The sequence below is a fragment of the Erythrolamprus reginae genome, chromosome 2 (assembly GCF_031021105.1).
Source record: "Erythrolamprus reginae isolate rEryReg1 chromosome 2, rEryReg1.hap1, whole genome shotgun sequence".
Taxonomy (NCBI): domain Eukaryota; kingdom Metazoa; phylum Chordata; class Lepidosauria; order Squamata; family Dipsadidae; genus Erythrolamprus; species Erythrolamprus reginae.
In genome coordinates this window covers 212,900,017-212,918,757 of record NC_091951.1, presented here as the reverse complement: position 1 = coordinate 212,918,757, position 18,741 = coordinate 212,900,017, and the positions used below count along the sequence as shown (strand labels likewise).

General features: G+C 47.2%; 1 protein-coding gene across 6 annotated transcripts in view; it reads left to right on the top strand.

Annotated features, from left to right (window-relative positions):
* Nucleotides 1-18,741, top strand: part of ILVBL (ilvB acetolactate synthase like) — a 299,349-nt gene that overhangs the window by 112,951 nt on the left and 167,657 nt on the right. For all 6 annotated transcript variants that reach the window (XM_070741655.1, XM_070741653.1, XM_070741651.1 and 3 more), the window contains one exon: nt 16,957-17,068. In XM_070741655.1, coding sequence (XP_070597756.1) covers nt 16,957-17,068 — 112 coding nt within the window. The remainder of the gene's footprint in view (nt 1-16,956; nt 17,069-18,741) is intronic.

Here is an 18,741-nt window from a genome sequence, read left to right as displayed (position 1 = left end):
TCCAGTGGCAGCGGCGGGTTTGTAAGGTGAAAATAGTTCGGAAGAAGAGGCAAAAAAATCTTAAACCCTGGGTTCGTATTTCAAAACGTTTGTATCATGAGGGGTTCGTAAGACGAGGTATCACTGTACTTGATCTGCCATGAAGACCTACTGAGAGAAGTTCATGTAAGATTTATAAAAAATGCATGTTGAATTCAAGTGCTGCAAAAAATGAAAAATACAACATTTAAATACAGAGAAAAAGGAAGGTGAGAGATCTAAGAAGAGAATATCGATTTTGACAAAAAAACTTAATGAAAGAAGAGTAAATTTCTGATGGATCTGGAAGGTATTTTCGTATTCTGGCAAGGACAAAGATACTGATTGGATACAGTTAATAAGGCTGAGATATTCTTCAGACAAAATTTCGTACAGATAGGACGAGGTGAGAGAACGACAAGTAAAAATAAAGGGAACAGAAACAGTCCAACCACTACCAGCAGAGGGAGGATTATTGGAACTGACTGAAGAACACTTATTGGGCATAGCAGCAGAGAGGATGGAACCATCATCGCCACTTGAGAATATTGCAATTGCAGAAGAATTTGAAAAACAACTAGTGGTAAGGAAAAGAAAGAAAGAGTTATGATGAGATCAGCAACAGAAAGGCAAAAGCTTTAAGATAGGAAAAATTAAAAAATTAACAAATACGGATCAACAGATTAAATGGGTGTCATTGAATGTTAATGGACTTAACACACCAAATAAGAGAAATAAAATATTTATTAAATATAGACATAATTTGCTTACAAGAAGTACATATTAAAAATCAATAATAATAATAATAATAATAATAATAATAATAATAATAATAATAATTTATTAGATTTGTATGCCGCCCCTCTCCAAAGACTCAGGGCGGCTCACAACATAACAGCAATACAATATAAATACTAATCTAATGTTAAAAACTTTAAAAAACTAATTTAAAATACATTGTTATAAAAACTTATCTGTTACACAATCATACACACTCAGTCCGACTGAACATAAACATAATAAAGGTCAGCAAAAAAACAAGGGGGGGGAGGTTAATCCCCCCACGCTTGGCGGCAAAGGTGAGTCTTCAACATTTTACGGAAGGCGAGGAGGGTAGGGGCAGTTTGAATCTTTGGGGGGGAGTTGATTCCAGAGGGTTGGGGCCACCACAGAGAAGTCTCTTCCCCTGGGTCCTACCAGATGGCATTGTTTTGTCGATGGGACCCAGAAAAGGCCAACTCTGTGGGACCTAATCGGCTGCTGGGATTCATGCAGCAGAAGGCGGTCTCGTAGGTACTCTGGTCTGATTAGGTCCCACAGAGTTGGCCTTCTCCGGGTCCCATCGACAAAACAATGCCATCTGGCGGGACCCAGGGGAAGAGCTTTCTCTGTGGCAGCCCCGGCCCTCTGGAATCAACTCCCCCCCCCCCGGAGATTCGAACTGCCCCTACCCTCCTCGCCTTCCGTAAAATGTTGAAGACTCACCTTTGCAAATGCCCTCCTCACCACAGCCAAAAGATGGTGTTCTAAAGTTAGCTGTGGATCGAGGAGGATGCCCAAGTTGCGGACCCTCTCCAAGGAGGTCAATAATTTCGCTCCCTCAGAGTAATGGACAGACAGATGGACGTGTCCTTGGGAGGCAGTAACCACGGTCTTCTCGATGCACTGGAAGGAGAGTCCAACATGGGTAATTCACCAATCTTATTGGTAGAGACTGAGTTAATTTAAATATTTAAATATGAGGTAGTCACCGCCCCCTAGCAGCCCCCAATACCTCAGTTTTAAAAACTCAGTCTTAGTGTAGAGACTGTTGAGTTTTCTTCTGTGTAAATACTGTATTAATTGATAAGAGTTTTGATAATATTAATAAAAATATTAATAATATTGATTAATATTGATAATAAATTATTAATTTTTCTGTTTTATTCCCTTCTTATCTTGCAGGTGCTGTAGATGAAGAAGGGATTTTAGGGGTCTCTGCCCTCCGTGGGCAGCAGCACCCCCATCTTACCTCTCCTCGAGCTTCCCTTCCCTCAGTGGGTACTATGCTGAGCGAGGAGCAACTCAGCCTTGGGTCCCCGGCCTCAGTGGCCATACCCGGCTGTCAGCTGAAGGTGAGGGGGTCCGCCCCCCTCACTGGGAAGCTTGGAAAGCCGAAAAAAGAGGAAAAAAGCCGCAATTCGGCTATAAACAGGACGCGAAGGCTTCTGGCACCACGCCAGCGCCTCTCAGCTGTTCGGCGGCTATAGAATAAAGCCGCCGCCGCCGCTGTTGCCCCGATCGCCGAGCCGGAGAGCCGCTTAGAGCGGCGAATTTGCAGTCCGGAGGTGCCCGATTGTGGGGGGGGCAGAGCCCTTGCAGGCAAACGGCCCGAAGGCAGGCTACAAAAGAGCGGGAGCGCCATTTTTGAGCGCGAAAATGCCCCGAGCCGCCATGTTGGGGGGGCGGAAGATTGCTCTCCGTCCAATCGCTGGGCGCGACCAATCCTACGGCGCAGGTGCAGGCTCTGTAGAGCCTGAACGCCATATTTGAGACATTTGCCTGGTGACAGCAGTATCTGTCAGCGTGTCTCAGGTTTCAGTCAAAATCAGATCAACTGTTAACTGTGAGTATGGAGGAAAAGACCCTTGAGAAGTCATCTTCCCCCAGTGTATTGCCTCAGGATAAAGGCAAGGGGAAGTCCAAGGACAAATCTAAGGCCCAAGCCTCTTCATCAATTAAGGAGGCAGAGAGGCGCATTAAAGCGTTGGAGCAGAGACTGGAGGCAGCCCTCTTAACTCCTAGAACCACCTCTCCCTTATTGCAGGCCAGGGATCCACCAGCCCAATGTAATTTGAGACCATCAGAGACTTTATCAGAGAGAGAATGGTCTCCAGAGAGGCAGCACTTCATGCCTCATGTGGTTCCTCCAACTGGGCCTCAGCAACAGAGACCAGGGTCTGCCAGCCACTCATTACGGAGTGCCCCATCTGCCACCTTTACACCCACTGCGGCTGGGTTGCGGGTGCCACCTGATACCTGGCAGCAGATGTCCCCTGCCTTGCAAGGCCTCATCTCTGATGTATACTCACAAGGGATGGCTGTGGGGGTGCAACAAACTGCCCAACACCCCCGCTCTGCACAGCCCAAGAACCTGTGGGCTGCACCGCCCCCCTCGGGTATGGGGTCCTGGATGGAGGAGCCGTCTCCCCTGGAGGACATGGAAAAAGAATACGATTTTTCAGATGATGAATCAGCTCCAGATCCTCCTGTGCAAGCTGGACTTTTTAAGGCTCCCCTTTTCAAAATTCTGCTACACAAAGCTAAGCAGGTGGCAGATTTACCAGGTCCAACCAAGGCCTCCGAGGCCTCAGAGGACCCTAAGCCTTCAGCAGTGCTATTCAAGGAGCCCCAACCCGAGACTGAACATGTGCCATCCTCCGATATATTTAGGCAAAGCATCAAACGCCCATGGCAACAGCCTGCAGCAGCTCAAGGTCCTTCAGTCATCGAAAGGAAATTTTATACCTTGGATGATGACATGGAAAAGCTGCTAGAATTTCCGCCCATCGATCAGCCAGTAATGACCTTGATCTCTAAGGCCTTAGTACCATCTGAGACTGGTGACAGCTTGAAGCCGGAGGATAGAAAGGCGGAAATTTTGTTGAGAAAATCCCATCATATGGCAAGCTGGGCGTTTCGGGCAGCGACCGCAGCTTCATTTTTCAATAGGGCCTCCATAATGTGGTTACAGGAGGTACAGGCCCGCCTAGGTCCGGAAGAAGGTCGCTTACGTCAGGACCTCAGTAAATTATTGGCAGCTGCGGAGTTTTCTGCCGATGCAACTCTCCATGCCGCAAAGTTTTCAGCTAGAGGGATGGCGGCGTCACTTGCATCCAGACGCCTTCTGTGGCTGAGGAGTTGGCCAGCGGACCTGAAGTCCAAGTGGAACCTGGCATCATCTCCATACCAAGGGGAGAAGCTCTTTGGAGAAGCCTTGGACCCTGTCCTCATTGAGGATAAGGACAAACGTAAGACCCTCCCCAGAGCATACCGGCGCCAGGAGCGTAGACCCAATCCTTACGCTCACCGTCAGCCATTTCGTTGGGATTCCTCTTCCTCAGCGAGTCAAGGTAATAGGTCATACACCCAAAATCAGTATGGCCAACCCACCTTTAGAGGGGACCGAGCGGCCTTTCAGGATAGGCCCAGAGGATACCAGCAGTCTCGGCGTCCCTTTAGAGGGAACCAACGTGGCTTCAGGCGCACAAAATGACTTGGCTCCATTACAGCCCATAGGAGGCAGACTTCAACGCTTCAGTGCCTCCTGGAGGATTACCTCCACCGACAAATGGGCAAGGGCCACAATATCACGAGGACTGCGCCTGGAGTTCTTGCAGCCCCCGCCAAACCGGTTTGTCACCTGTCCGTTTACGCGAGACCCACTCAAAAGACGTCATCTTCAACTGGAGATAACACACCTTCTCAAAATACATGCGATAGAGAAGGTCCCCGAACATGCCAAGGGCACGGGATTTTATTCCATAGTGTTCCTAGTGCCGAAGTCTTCGGGGGGGTTCAGGATGATTTTAAATCTAAAGCTCCTGAATACCTTCATTCGGTATCGCAGATTTCGCATGCACTCCCTACAGTCGATTTTGGCCTCTGTTCGGCACAACGATTTTCTCACCTCTATCGACCTCAAAGAGGCTTACCTACACGTTCCGGTTTGGCCAGCACATCGTCGTTACCTCAGGTTTTGTCTCAACGGGGTCCACTACCAGTACCGTGCCATGCCGTTCGGCCTATCCTCGGCTCCCCGTACTTTTACGAAGCTGATGGACATTCTGACAGCACACCTAAGGGCCCAGTCCATAAGGGTTATGGCATACTTGGACGACATAATCGTTATGTCCAAGTCCATGGTCCAAGCGCAACACCATCTGGCGCTCACACGGGAAACTCTGGAGAGGCATGGGTACACGGTCAACGTGGAGAAGAGCCATCTTCATCCCACCACATCAATCCAACACCTCGGCTCCATCATCGACACCGCAGAGGACACGGTCTCACTAACACCAGAGAGGGTCCTCAATATCCGGAGATTGGTAACCAGCCTTCATCGACAAAGGCATACACCGTTGGCGACATTGTCCAAGGTACTAGGGACTATGGTCTCATCCATAGGGATTGTGCCATGGGCTCGCCATCATATGAGGGGCCTCCAATGGTTTCTCCTTCCGGCCCAGAGGGACAAGGTGAGTCACTCCCACCGAAAGGTGCGACTCCCAGCTACCGTCAAGCAGTCGCTGGCTTGGTGGTTGTCCCCAGCTTTGATCCAGGGTTCTCCTCTTCACAGCCACGAGCGTGTGATCATCACAACAGACGCCAGCTTGTCAGGCTGGGGCGCCCATATGGGGCCTCATATAGCTCAGGGCCTGTGGTCTCAGGAGGACTTAACCCAGGTCAATATCAACGTTCTCGAACTCAGAGCGGTTTTCTTAGCCCTTCAGGCCTTCGCTCCCTGGGTTCAGGACAGGCATGTCCTGGTTCTGACGGACAACGTGGCCACAAAAGCCCACCTGAACCATCAAGGAGGTACCAGATCTCATCGCCTCATGGCTCAAGCCACGGACCTCTTCGATTGGGCCGAATCTCATCTGGCCTCTCTGACGGCGGAGCATATTGCCGGGACCAGCAATGTGCAGGCGGACTGGCTGAGCAGGTCCACTCTAGATCCTTCGGAGTGGCGGCTGGACCCTGCACTTTTCAAGCAGATAGTGCTACGATTTGGTCTTCCATTGGTGGACCTCTTCGCAACCCCAGCAAACACTCAATTACAGAGGTTTTTCTCCCAGTTTCCGACGCCAGGGGCGGAAGGGGTCAACGCCCTATGGTCACCATGGCCCCAGGGGTTACTGTATGCCTTTCCCCCCACGTGTCTTATTCAGAGGATATTAGACAAGACAATTCGGGAGGGGGTGGAAATGATCTTGGTGGCTCCCTATTGGCCGAGACGGCCTTGGTTTGCAGACCTAGTAGCCCTGTCGGTGTCTCCCCCGTGGAGGATTCCAGATTCCGAGGTAGTGTTAGTTCAGGGGTCAGTTTGCCATCCGAACCCTCAGTGGTTCAAACTGACCGCCTGGCACTTGAAAGGGCGGGTCTGAGACAGCAAGCCTTGCCAGACGAGGTTATATCCACCATTCAGGCAGCACGTCGCCCATCAACGGTAAGACTCTACCAGGCCACTTGGGCGGCCTTCTGTAAGTTTTGTTCAAACCACCACCTTAATCCGGGGGAGGCTTCGGTTGTGTCAATCTTACGATTCCTACAGTCAGGGGTAGAGAAAGGGTTAGCCCCAAATACATTGAAAAGGCATTTAGCTGCCTTGGCAACCATCATCCGAGTACCCCACGTTCGATCCCTGGCACACGATCCTTGGATTAGGGATTTTATTAAGGGCGCGATTAACACCCATGCGCCTACAGTGCACAGGTTCCCGACGTGGGACCTTTCCCTGGTACTCAAGGCGTTGACAGCCCCTCCTTTCGAGCCGATGAGGACGATTCCACTACGATTGCTCTCCTTAAAGACTGCCTTTTTAGTGGCAATTACGTCGGCACGCAGAGTGTCGGAGCTGTCGGCCCTGTCTACGCGTGCAGACTTATGTATATTCCACCCTGATCGGGTAGTTTTGAGGTTAGACCCTACATTTATCCCCAAGGTTAACTCTGGGTTTCATAGGGCTCAAGAGTTAGTGTTGCCAGACTTTTGCACACATGGACAGCACCCTCTCGAGCTGAGATGGCAAAAGGTAGATGTTCGGAGGGCCTTGAAAATCTACATCAGACGGACTGGACATTTCAGGAAATCTGAGCGGCTGTTTGTGTCATTTGGTCAGCGATCAATGGGTCTGGCAGTGTCAGCTAGATCCATCAGTCGCTGTCTGAAGGATTGTATTGAGGAGGCTTACAAAGCCCGGTCTCAAGTTCCACCAACCGGGGTAACAGCGCATTCCACTAGAAGTGCAGCCACCTCGGTGGCTTGGAGAACTCAGGCGTCCATAGAGGACATTTGCAGGGCGGCTACGTGGGCGTCTCCTTCCACCTTTATACGCCATTACAAACTGGACTCAGTAGCTTCAGCAGAAGCTTCGTTTGGGAGACGGATTTTGCAGCAAGTGTGTTCAACTCCTGCGACCGTAGCTCAGCCTTTTCCCTCCCATGGGCAGTAATCTTTGGCATATCCCATGTTGGACTCTCCTTCCAGATGCAGTGGAGAAGAACCGTTGTACATACCTGAACGGTCTTCTCGATGCACTGGAAGGAGAGTCCAAACCCACCCGGCATGGTTGTTTCGCCAGGTCGCCGGAGTTTGGGATACAAGTTAAACAGTTATGAGGTTATATGGTTATTGTTCAATAAACAGGTTATCCTTAAACTGGCTTCGTTTTTAAAACTGAGGTATTGGGGGCTGCTAGGGGGCGGTGACTACCTCATATTTAAATATTTAAATTAACTCAGTCTCTACCAATAAGATTGGTGAATTACCCATGTTGGACTCTCCTTCCAGTGCATCGAGAAGACCGTTCAGGTATGTACAACGGTTCTTTCAGCCTGTTGACACCCATCCAGACCCCAAAACCTCCAGGCACTGGCACATCACTTCCACTGCTTCGCTAACTGGACATGGGGTGGAGATATATAACTGGGTATCATCAACATACTGATGATACCTCACCCCATGCCCTTGGATGATCTCACCCAGTGGTTTCATGTAGATATTAAACAGCAGGGGGGCAAGGACTGATCCATGTGGTACCCCACAAGGGAGAGACCTAGAGGTCGACCTCTGACCCCCCCATAACACTGACTGCAGCCGACTGGAGAGGTAAGAGGAGAACCACTGTAGCAGAGTGACTCCCACTCCCAACCCCTCCAGTCGGCGCAGAAGGATACCATGGTCAATGGTATCGAAAGCCACTGAGAGGTCAAGAAGCACAAGGACAGAGGATAAACAACTGTCCTCGGCCCACCAGAGATCATACATCAGCGTGATCAAAGCAATTTCTGTGCTGTAGCCAGGCCTGAATTCTGACTGCTAAGGGCCTAGATTATCGGCTTCTTCCAAGGACCGCTGGAGCTGGAGCGCCACCACCTTCTCAACAACCTTCCCCATAAAGGGAAGGTTGGACACTGGATGATAGTTATTAAGAATGGCTGGGTCCAGGGCAGGCTTCTTGAGGAGGGGGCACACAAATGCCTCCTTGTAGGGAGCTGGAAAGGAACCCCCCCCCCTCAAAGAAGCGTTGACAATCTCCTGGACCCAGCTCCGTGTCCTTCCCTCCTGGCCAAAACCAGCCAAGAGGGACATGGATCCAGTAGACAGGTGGTGGAACTCACAGCTCCAATGGCCTTGTCCACTTCATCAGGAGTCACCAGGTCAAACTCCTCCAAGACAGATGGACAAGTACGTGCCCCAGTCACCTCGACTGACTTGTTGTCAGCCGATACTGCTATCCAATCAGAGTCGAGGTCTGCCCGAATCTGAGCAACTTTATCAATGAAAAACAAGTTAAAATCCTCAGCACTGCTCTGCAAGGGCTCCCCAACACCCCCCCTCCGGTTAAGAAGGGAGTGGGTCAACCTAAACAGAGCGGCCGAGGTGACGCAGCAGGTAGAATGCTGTACTGCAGGCCACTGAAGCTGACTGTAGATCTGAAGGTCAGCGATTCAAATCTCATCACCAGCTCAAGGTTGACTCAGCCTTCCATTCTTCCGAGGTGGGTAAAATGACCCGGATTGTGGGGGCAATAGCCTAGCTCTGTTAAAAAGTGCTATTGCTAACATGTTGTAAGCCGCCCTGAGTCTAAGGAGAAGGGCGGCATAAAAATCAAATAAATAAATAAATAAATAATTCTGCTGATGCAATCAAGGCGGCATGATACGCGCATCTTGCCTCCTTGAGCACCATTTTGTAAGTCTTAATATGAGCTCTTACAAGTGCTCAATCAGATTCAGATTTACTCTTCCTCCATCGCTTCTCTAGACGTCTCTTCTGGCGTTTCAACTCCCAGAGGTTTAGTGCCACAGAAAGGTCGCAATGGCACAATCCGGTCAAGAGCCTCCATCACAGCCCTGTTCCAGGCCACAGCAAGAGACTCTACCGAGCTGTGTATGAGTGAATCCGGTAAAACCCAGCGCCCTCTGAAAGCCCTCTGGGTCCATCAGGCACCAGGGTGGAACCACCTAGTCAGTTCTGCCTCCCTGCAGGGGAGGATTGGAGCCTTGAAGTCAAGCCATAGCAGAAAATGGTCTGACCATGACAAAGGCACAGTTTCTAAGCCCCTTATTCTCAGGCCATTACTCAACTGCTCCGAGAGAAATATCATGTTGGGTGCGTGTCCCCCTTGTGAGTCGGACCCTGAACTACTTGAGTCAGGTCCGTGGTGGCCATGAACTCCTGTGCTAGCCCTGAGGATTCGCTGAGTGACGGCAGATTAAAGTCCTCCAGGACAATAAGTTTTGGGAACTCCACCGCCAACCCGGTCACCTCCTCGAGCAGCACAGGCAGGGCTGTTGACACGCAGCTGGGAGGCAGGTACGTGAGCAATAAGCCCACCTGAACCCCTAGGTCCAGCTTCACAAAGAGGCACTCGCAACCTGCAATCTTAGGGGCAGTGAGTCTGCGTAGGCTAATAGTCTCCTTGTTTATAATAGCCACTCCTCTCCCCCCTTCCCTGGAGTCGTGGTTGGTACTGTACTGGAAACCCAGCTGGGCATATATCAGAAAGAGGAACTCCTCCCTCTGGGCCCAGCCAGGTTTCAGTCACACATACCAGGTCGGCCTCCTCCTCCATGATCAAGTCCCGGATGAGGAGAGCCTTATTAACTACCGACCTGGCATTGAGCAGCAGCAGCCTGAGTCCAGGGTCTGGATTACACTCATCACCAGGGCCTCGAGTAGAACTCACGGGGCCGGAACAAGGAATCGCTTTCAAGCAGCATTCCCTCATTCCCCGGGGATGGCGTGCCCCACGGTTCCTGCCATATCTGCCTCTCCCCAGCAGCACCGGAATGTTCTGGCCCTCTACCACCCCAGAGATAGGCTCTCCCAACCCTCCCGCATCCATACCACCAAGCAGGCTGACCTCATCATTCATAGTAATGCATTCACTCCTATCATACATGTCACCCATCCAATTCCAGTCAGACATGCCATACACATCACCCCTCCAGTACCAATCATTCATCATAAAAAGTTTTTGGAAAATAAATCTCTAGGAGAATTGTATGCTTCACTAAATGATCAGAGTAAAAGAGGAATGGCAATGTATGTTAAGAAGAATGTAGAATCTAAAGATATATATTCCGATCAAGAAGGAAGAATTTTAATGGTTGAAATAAAGATGAATAATCAAAATATACTGTTGGTAGCGATTTACGCACCAAATGATAATCAAGAAATATTCTACACAAAATTATATAAAAACATTAATGAATTAAAGTATGAAAATATTTGTATAATAGGAGACTTTAATGCAATATCAAATATTGGATTGGACCATAAGACCAATAAACAAAATAAAACAAAAACAAAAATACTTCCCAAAGCCTTTTTCAATATGGTAGAGGAATGGAACCTGATGAATCTCTGGAGAGATAGACAGAGAGATAGAATTGTTGACTGAGATGTGCACTTTGGCCGGAGGAGAGATTTTGTTAAGGAACTGTGTTGTGATAAAGGAACTTTCTGACTAATTGGGGTAAGCGGCTAAATTGAAACTAGAACTTACTAACTTGCGAAAATTAAGGAGAATAAGGTAGCGATTCTAAAACCCATTTGGATAAAAATTGGATGGTTTGAGACTTTGAAATTGGATTTAAAGGGGACAAAAAGAACTTTAAGAGCTTAAATAATTAAAATGGAATCTTTTTGGTTTTAAATGATTTTTAAATGTTTTTTGAGAACGAATTGGTGGAGCCACCTTCTGGTCAAAGCTTTATTGTTATGAGAATCTTCTTTTACTTAGAGAATTTGATGTCTCAGCACTTTCCTTGGAAAAGAGAAACTAACTGGATTATTGATATTATGTCTGCAAAGGAGACTAAGAAGAGATGAAAGGAAGGTTCACAAGTCTTGTGTGAGCCTGAACTTTGTTTGAACTGTTTTGCAAAATATAACTAGGCTGTTGAGAAGAGCTTGGAACATCTTGAGATAGAGACTGTGAGAAAAATGGAAATGGAAATTTAAGAGATAAGAGAATTGTGCAAACACCTGGCTGGAGACTTCATAGAGCTGAGAGGATTGATGAGTGGATTTTTGCAAACTACTAAGGAGCTCACAATTGAAGCTTATAGAAAACTACAGGACATGATAGGATCAAATGAGATATTTGAAGATGGAAATATTATAATAATGGATGTGCAGAGGGAGGAAATAACAAGAGACTATGGAGAATTAAGCAATGATAAGAATGAAGTTGCATTAGTTGGTGAACATACTCTGATTATCAAATTTTGAGTGATGATATAACATATTTTTAAAAGAATTGCCTGGATATGTAAAAGGTTGATGACCACAGATTTTACTATGAGCACATTGAGATAAGCACAAATACAAAATGGAAAAGATGAGGTCAAAAACACTGGAATTTCCAGAATAAAAGAGGAATTAAAAATAAAATTGATCTGTTGAGATTTTTAAGGAAGTGAAGGAGACAGAATAAAAAATGAAAGGCAAGGAAATGGGTATATAAAATGACTAGAAAGAAGTTTAGAATTTATACCAAGAAAAGTGGAGCTCGCCTGCCATTCTTTGCACTGTGGAAGGCGGCAAAATGTAGAGAAAAGCCACCCTTCTTTCGGGAAAGAGCCAGAAGAGTCAGATGACGTCCCAGTGTATTTGAAAGGGAGAAAGCACAGTTGCCCATGCTGGGGTTTGCACAGTGCTGGCAAAAGTCTGCAGGATTGATTTTAAAAAGAGAGTGAGAGTGCACATTTCCCCCCACCCCCATCTCCCTTTAATACCATTAACCCCTTATCTAACTCTAAGCAGAAGCCAAACACTCAGGGAAAGCAGCATGGCCCCAACCTTTAGTTAGGCAGAGTCTGGATACAACAAACAAAATGTGCACGTGCATGAGGATGAGCAGATCTTTTCCAAAGGAAGGGTGGCTCTTCTTTATGTTTCACCACCTTCTTCCATGCAAGGGATGGTAGGTGAGTTCCAACTGAGAGTGCTGTGGGTCTTTCCGGGGCGGCCTGCGGGCTTTCCTGGGCTAGAAGATGATGAAGCCCAGGATTGTCAGGGCTGATATTGTAACCCTGTTAAGAATCCAGGAAATGGATCCAACATTCCTTCCAGACTGCTTCCCTGGTGATCGGACTAGTCAACTTTCTCCACTGAAAGGCACACACATGCATGTCACTATATTTTTTATTATTTATTATTATTTTTATTAATTGGATTTATATGATGCCCCTCTCCGTGGACACAGGGCGGCTTACAACATTTTAGTAAAAATACAGTAAATAAAACATTTCTAGGCCAATTAATAGAATAATTAATTTAAAAAATTCTTAAAAATTAAACATTTAAAATCAAAGAAACACATACATAACATCACACCAAATACATACAGTGGGCAGAGACGGGGGTCTAATGACCCCAAGCCTGGCGACATAAATGTGTTTTCAAATTCTTACAGAAGGCAAGGAGGGTGGGGGCAATGCAAATCTCCAGGGGGAGTTGATTCCAGAGGACCGGGGCTCCCACAGAGAAAGCTCTTCCCCTGTGCCCCGCCAGCCGGCATTGTCTGGCGACCCTGAGGAGACCAACTCTGGCATAGGACGAGAATATCTCCAGGACTGCCTTCTGCCGCAGGAATCCCAGCGACCAGTTAGGTCCCACAGAGTTGGCCTTCTCCGGGTCCCATCGATGAAACAATGTCGTCTGGCGGGACCCAGGGGAAGAGCCTTCTCTATGGAGGCCCCGATCCTCTGGAACCAACTCTCCCTGGAGATTAGGATTGCCCCCACCCTCCTTGCCTTTCGCAAACTCCTTAAAACCCACCTCTGCCATCAGGCATGGGGAAATTGATTCCCCCGGGCCGTTTGCTTTACATATGGTTTGTATGGGATGTATGGTTGTTTTTTATATTAAGGGTTTAAAATTGTTTTTAACAATTGGATTTGTATGGTTTTGTTGTTGTGAGCCCCTCCGAGTCTTCGGAGAGGGGCGGCATACAAATCTAATAAATAATAATAATAACAACTCTGTGGGACCTAACTGGATGCTGGGATTTGTGCGGCAAAAGGCGGTCTCGGAGATAATCTGGTCCTATGCCATGTAGGGTTTTATAGATCATAACCAGCACTTTGAATTGTGTCCAGAAACCAATCAGCAGCCAAGGCAGTCCGCATTGTGATGGAGAGATGTGGGCATATTTTGGAAGACCCAAACTGCTCGCGCGGCTGCATTTTGGATGATTTGAAGTTTCCGAACACTCTTCAAAGGTAGCCCCATGTACAGAGCATTGCAGTAGTCGAGCCTCGAGGTGATAAGGGCATGACTGACTGTGAGCAAAGACTCCCTGTCCAAATAGGGCCGCAACTGGTGCACCAGGCGGACCTGGGCAAAGGCCCCCCCCACCACAGCCGAAAGATGGTGTTCTAAAGTCAGCTGTGGATCAAGGAGGACGCCCAAGTTGCAGACCCTCTCTGACGGGGTCAATACTTCCCCCTCAGGGTAATAGACGGACAGATGGACATGTCCTTGGGAGGCAGTAGCCACAGCTACTCTGTCTTGTCTGGATTGAGCTTGAACCTGTTGACATCCATCCACACCCTGACGGCCTCCAGTCACCGGCACATTACTTCCACTGCTTCACTGAGTGGACACGGGGTGGAAATGTACAGCTGAGTATCATCAGCGTACTAGTGGTAACTCATCCCGTGCCCCTGGATGATCTCACCCAGCGGTTTCATGTAGATATTAAACAGCAGGGGGTAGAGGATCGACCCCTGAGGAACCTCTTAAGGTAGGGACCTAGGAGTCGACCTCTGACCCCCCGCTAACATCGACTGCGACCGACCAGAGAGATAGTAGAACCACCGTAAAACGGTGCCTCCCACTCCCAACCCCTCCAGTCGACACAGAAGGATACCATGATTGATGGTATTGAAAACCGCTGAGAGGTCAAGAAGCACCAGGACAAAGGATAAACCCCTGTCCCAGGCCCGCCAGAGATCATCCATCAGCGTGACCAAAGCAGTTTTCGTGCTGTAGCCGTGTCTGAATCCTGACTGTCGAGGTCCTAGACTGTTGGAGCTGGAGTGACACCATCTTCTCATTGGAAACAGGACAATAGTTATTGAATTTGGCTGGGTCCAGGGAAGGCTTCTTGAGGAGGGGGTGCACAAGTGCCTTCTTGTAGGAAGCCGGGAAGGACCCCTACCTCAGAGAAGCATATGTAATGTCCTGTACTCAGCTCCGTGTTACCTCCCTGCTGGCCGAGACCAGCCAGGAAGGACATGGGTCCAGTAGGCAGGTGGTGGAACTCACAGCTCTAATGGCCTTGTCCACTTCATCAGGTGTTGCCAGGTCAAACTCGCTCCAAACCGGTGGACTGAGACGGACCCCTTTCACCTTGACTGACTCGTTGTCAGCCGACTCTGCATTCCAATTGGAGTCAAGATCAGTCTGGATCTGAGCGATTTTATCTGCAAAAAAATGGTTAAATGCCTCAGCACTACCCTGCAAGGGTTCCTCAACTCCCCCCCTGATTAAGGAGAGAGCGAGTCACCCTAAACAGGGCGGCTGGGCAGGATTCTGCACACGCAATCAGACCGACATTATATGCACGTCTTGTCGACCTGATTACCACTTTGTAAATCTTAATATGAGCTATGTATGCAAGGTGAATCTCAAGAATCTTTGTAAATCTTAATATGACCCCAGGGAAGGGGGGGAGGAGTGGCTATTATAGCCAGGGAGAGCCTTTGCCTGCGTAGACTCGTTGCTCCAGAGAATGCAGGTTGCGAGTCCCTCCTGGTGAAGTTGGACTTAGGGGTTCAGGTGGGCTTGTTTCTCACGTACCTGCCTCCCAACTACGTGTCAACAGCCCTGCCTGTGCTGCTCAAGGAGGTAGCCAGGCTGGCGGTGGGGTTCCCCAGACTTATTGTCTTGGGGGACTTTAATCTACCGTCGCTCGGTGAAACCTCTGGGCTAGTGCAGGAGTTCATGGCCACTATGACAGCCATGGACCTGACTCAAGTAGTACAGGGTCCGACTCACGAGGGGGAGCATGCACCCGGCATGGTATTCCTCTCTGAGCAATTGAGCAATGGTCTGAGACTAAGGGGCTTAGAAACATTGCGTTTGTCATGGTCAGACCATTTTCTATTGCGGCTTGACTTCCTGGCTCCAATCCTTCCCCGCAGGGAGGCAGAACTGACTATGTGGTTCTGCCCCAGACGACTGATAGACCCAGAGGGCTTTCAGATGGCACTTGGGGTTATTCCTGATGCACTCGTCCACAGTTCGGCAGAGTCTCTTGCTGAGGCCTGGAACAAGGCTGCAGCGGAAGCTCTTGACCGGATTGCGCCATTGCGACCTCTCCGCAGCACTATACCCCGTAGAGCTCCATGGTTCAACAAGGAACTCCGGGAGTTGAAACACCAGAAGAGACGTCTAGAGAAGCGACGGAGGAAGAGTAAGTCCAAATCCGATTGAACATTTGTAAGTGCTCATATTAAGACTTACAAAGTGGCGCTCAAGGCGGCAAGATGCACGTATCATGCCGCCTTGATTGCATCAGCGGAATCTCGCCCGGCCACTCTGTTTAGGGTTACTGTATTATTACTGCTGTGAGCCGCCCCGAGTCTGCGGAGAGGGGTGGCATACAAATCTAATAAATAATAATAATAATAATACTACTAATAATAATACTACTACTACTACTAATAATAATAATAAGCTATGTATGCAAGGTGAGTCTCGAGAATTGTCCTCCAGCTCCACCCCACACGTGGGACAAACGTCCCTCAACTACCCGCCCACTGTGTCCCACTGTCTGTCTTTGCTTGTCATGCAGCGCATCTGGTGGGCTGGATTTTGGGCCTTTCCCCCGCACCTCTGACTCTACGTGCTGCTTTGAGGGCTGGCCTGGCAGTCACAGCATTCAGATTCAAGCTTCGTTGCATGGGTTGCACATCCTCAGAGTGTGCTGGCCAAGGGGCTGATGGGCTGTGTCTGCTGCCGGACACTGTTGGTCCCTATGCGCTCACCTTTTGTTGTATGTGCATGGGGGAGGGGATGGCAACTGGCTGCGCTGATCATCCTGATACCACAGTTCCCCCAAAATAACCCCCAATTGATCTTTAGGAGCAAAAAGAAAGACCAGTTCTCATTTTCAGGAAAACATGGTAATATGAAAAAAACAATGTGATTATAAATATCTTGTTTGCTTGGTAACAAATAATAAAGATTGGATGTGCAATTATCTGGTCCAATGATCAAAAGGTTTTAAGTACTGAAGAAATTGAAGTATGTATTATTGTTTGACTTTTTAATAGCTTTATTAAGTGTGCGGAAGGGGTGCGTGCATCTTGTTTTACAGAAGATAGTAATATTGCATTTTCTATATTAATAACAGAATTTCTTAACAATTAAAAGGAAAAAATCAAATATTCAATCAGTCATAATTTTTACAACAGTATGTAACAGCTGGTAAATTGTTTAAGATAATAGGAATGAATGCTCATTGAATGATCTCATGGAAACTAATTTTTTTAGTATGTTGAAATAGTAAAATGGATTGTTTACCACCTACCTCATGGTCAAGTGACTATATAAGACATAAGATATAATAGTGTCAATAAGATATGGTTATTCATTTAACTACAGATTTTTCTTTTAACATTTTATCTTCCATTAAACCTTTGTTAATCTTTACAGGCCCTGTGTTTGTAGAGTTTCCTTTGGATATTCTATATCCTTATCATTTGGTTGAGAGAGAGATACTTAGGAATGTTTTTCCCAAGAGCCTGAAGGGAAAGGCCTTGAACTGGTGAGTTGTGAGTTTTTGCTATCAGAAAGATTTTAATGGATCAGTTGGCTCAAAAAAGTCCAATTATAAAAAATCAAGAAGTTCATTAATACATGCATGAGATGCTGCTATGGAATATTTTTTGTCATATATACGTATGCATATGTACATCTACATATATAAACACATATGGTTTCTGATCATTTCTGGATTTTGTTTCTGATTGTTCAGCGAAAGTATGAAAAAAAACTAAGACAATTCCAGGTATCCTAGATTATTTTTCTTAGATTATTTTTTAAATTAGATTTTCCTGACAATGTCTTTACACCAGGGTCCCCAATCCCTGGATCATATTCTACTACCAGGCCGTGTCCTGTTTGGAATTTGGCTGGCAGGAGCACATGCAGTTCAACTTGCACCGGCCTGCTACTTGCATATGTGCATCAACCAACCATTCATGCAGCCCAGTTCTTCTCTCTCCAGTTGGGCTGCCAACCACAAAGGTTGGAGACCACTGCTCTATACTAAATCAGGTAGAAAATTTGAAAGATTTCTCTTGCTTAACCCCTTTTATAGGAAAGTTTCTAAATTTAGCTGAGTATATTAAGAGAACCATTTCATACTTAAATGCATACTTAAATGCAACATATTTCTCCAAATTGCAGAAGTAATAGATTCTGCATGTTTCCTATTTTTCTTGCTTTGGATTCTATGTTATATGTGAGATGCTATTGGCATCCACTTAATTGAAAGGCATAATTTCCTGAGATAACATGGTGGCTTCATGAGCCCAGGAAAATTTGCAATTTTAAGGAGCCAATACCATCTCTAAAGCAACTTTTGATCTAAACAACTGACTATCCCTGGTTGACAGTAGTGCAAGGAATGCTGTTTATCAGTTTAGGCTAATGTGCCAGCTGTGAAGTTATTTGAAATAATTAGTTCAAACCAATAAACCACACTGGCTCGATGTTTCCTCTTTGCATTGGATAGACATGGCTGAAGCCATGCTGGCCTGATGTTTTCTCTTTGCATTTGGTAGACTGGTCTGAAGCCATGTTGGCCCAATGTTTCCTGTTCACATTGGGTAGATCAGGTTGAATCAACGCAGGAAGACCAGGTCAAAATGATGTGCATAGATGGGGTCGAAGCAATGTCGGATGGCCCCTTACATTTCCCTGTGGACTGGATCTAACCAGAATTGCAGGCCGGATCCGACCCATGGGCCTTGATTTTGATACCCATGCATTAGACTAACCATACACAATTCCTGCAATTGTTCTTCATATGTATTAGCCTCCATAAAAACATGGAAACATAGAAGATTGACAGCAGAAAAAGACCTCATGGTCCATCTAGTCTATCCTCAGGGCCGCCGATAGGGCAGTATTACCAGGACTGACGTCAGGGGCTCAGGCAAATTGAAAAATGAGGAGGGCCCGGCGATTGAAGAGGACCAGTAACTTCTGCGTCAGAGTGCTAAGGAAACTAATTGAATTCAGTTACAAAGTTGTTACAATCGAGACCAGGCAAAGGGAACAGATCAGCAAAAATGCCTAATTTTTCTCTATTCTGCCTAAAGAGCTTCATAGCTGCTAAACATGAAGTTTGGATCAGAGCCAATTTGGTATACATTTTGGTTACGGTGTTAGATTTTTTTCAAAATTGTCCCCTTCTAAGTGTGAGGAAAAGAT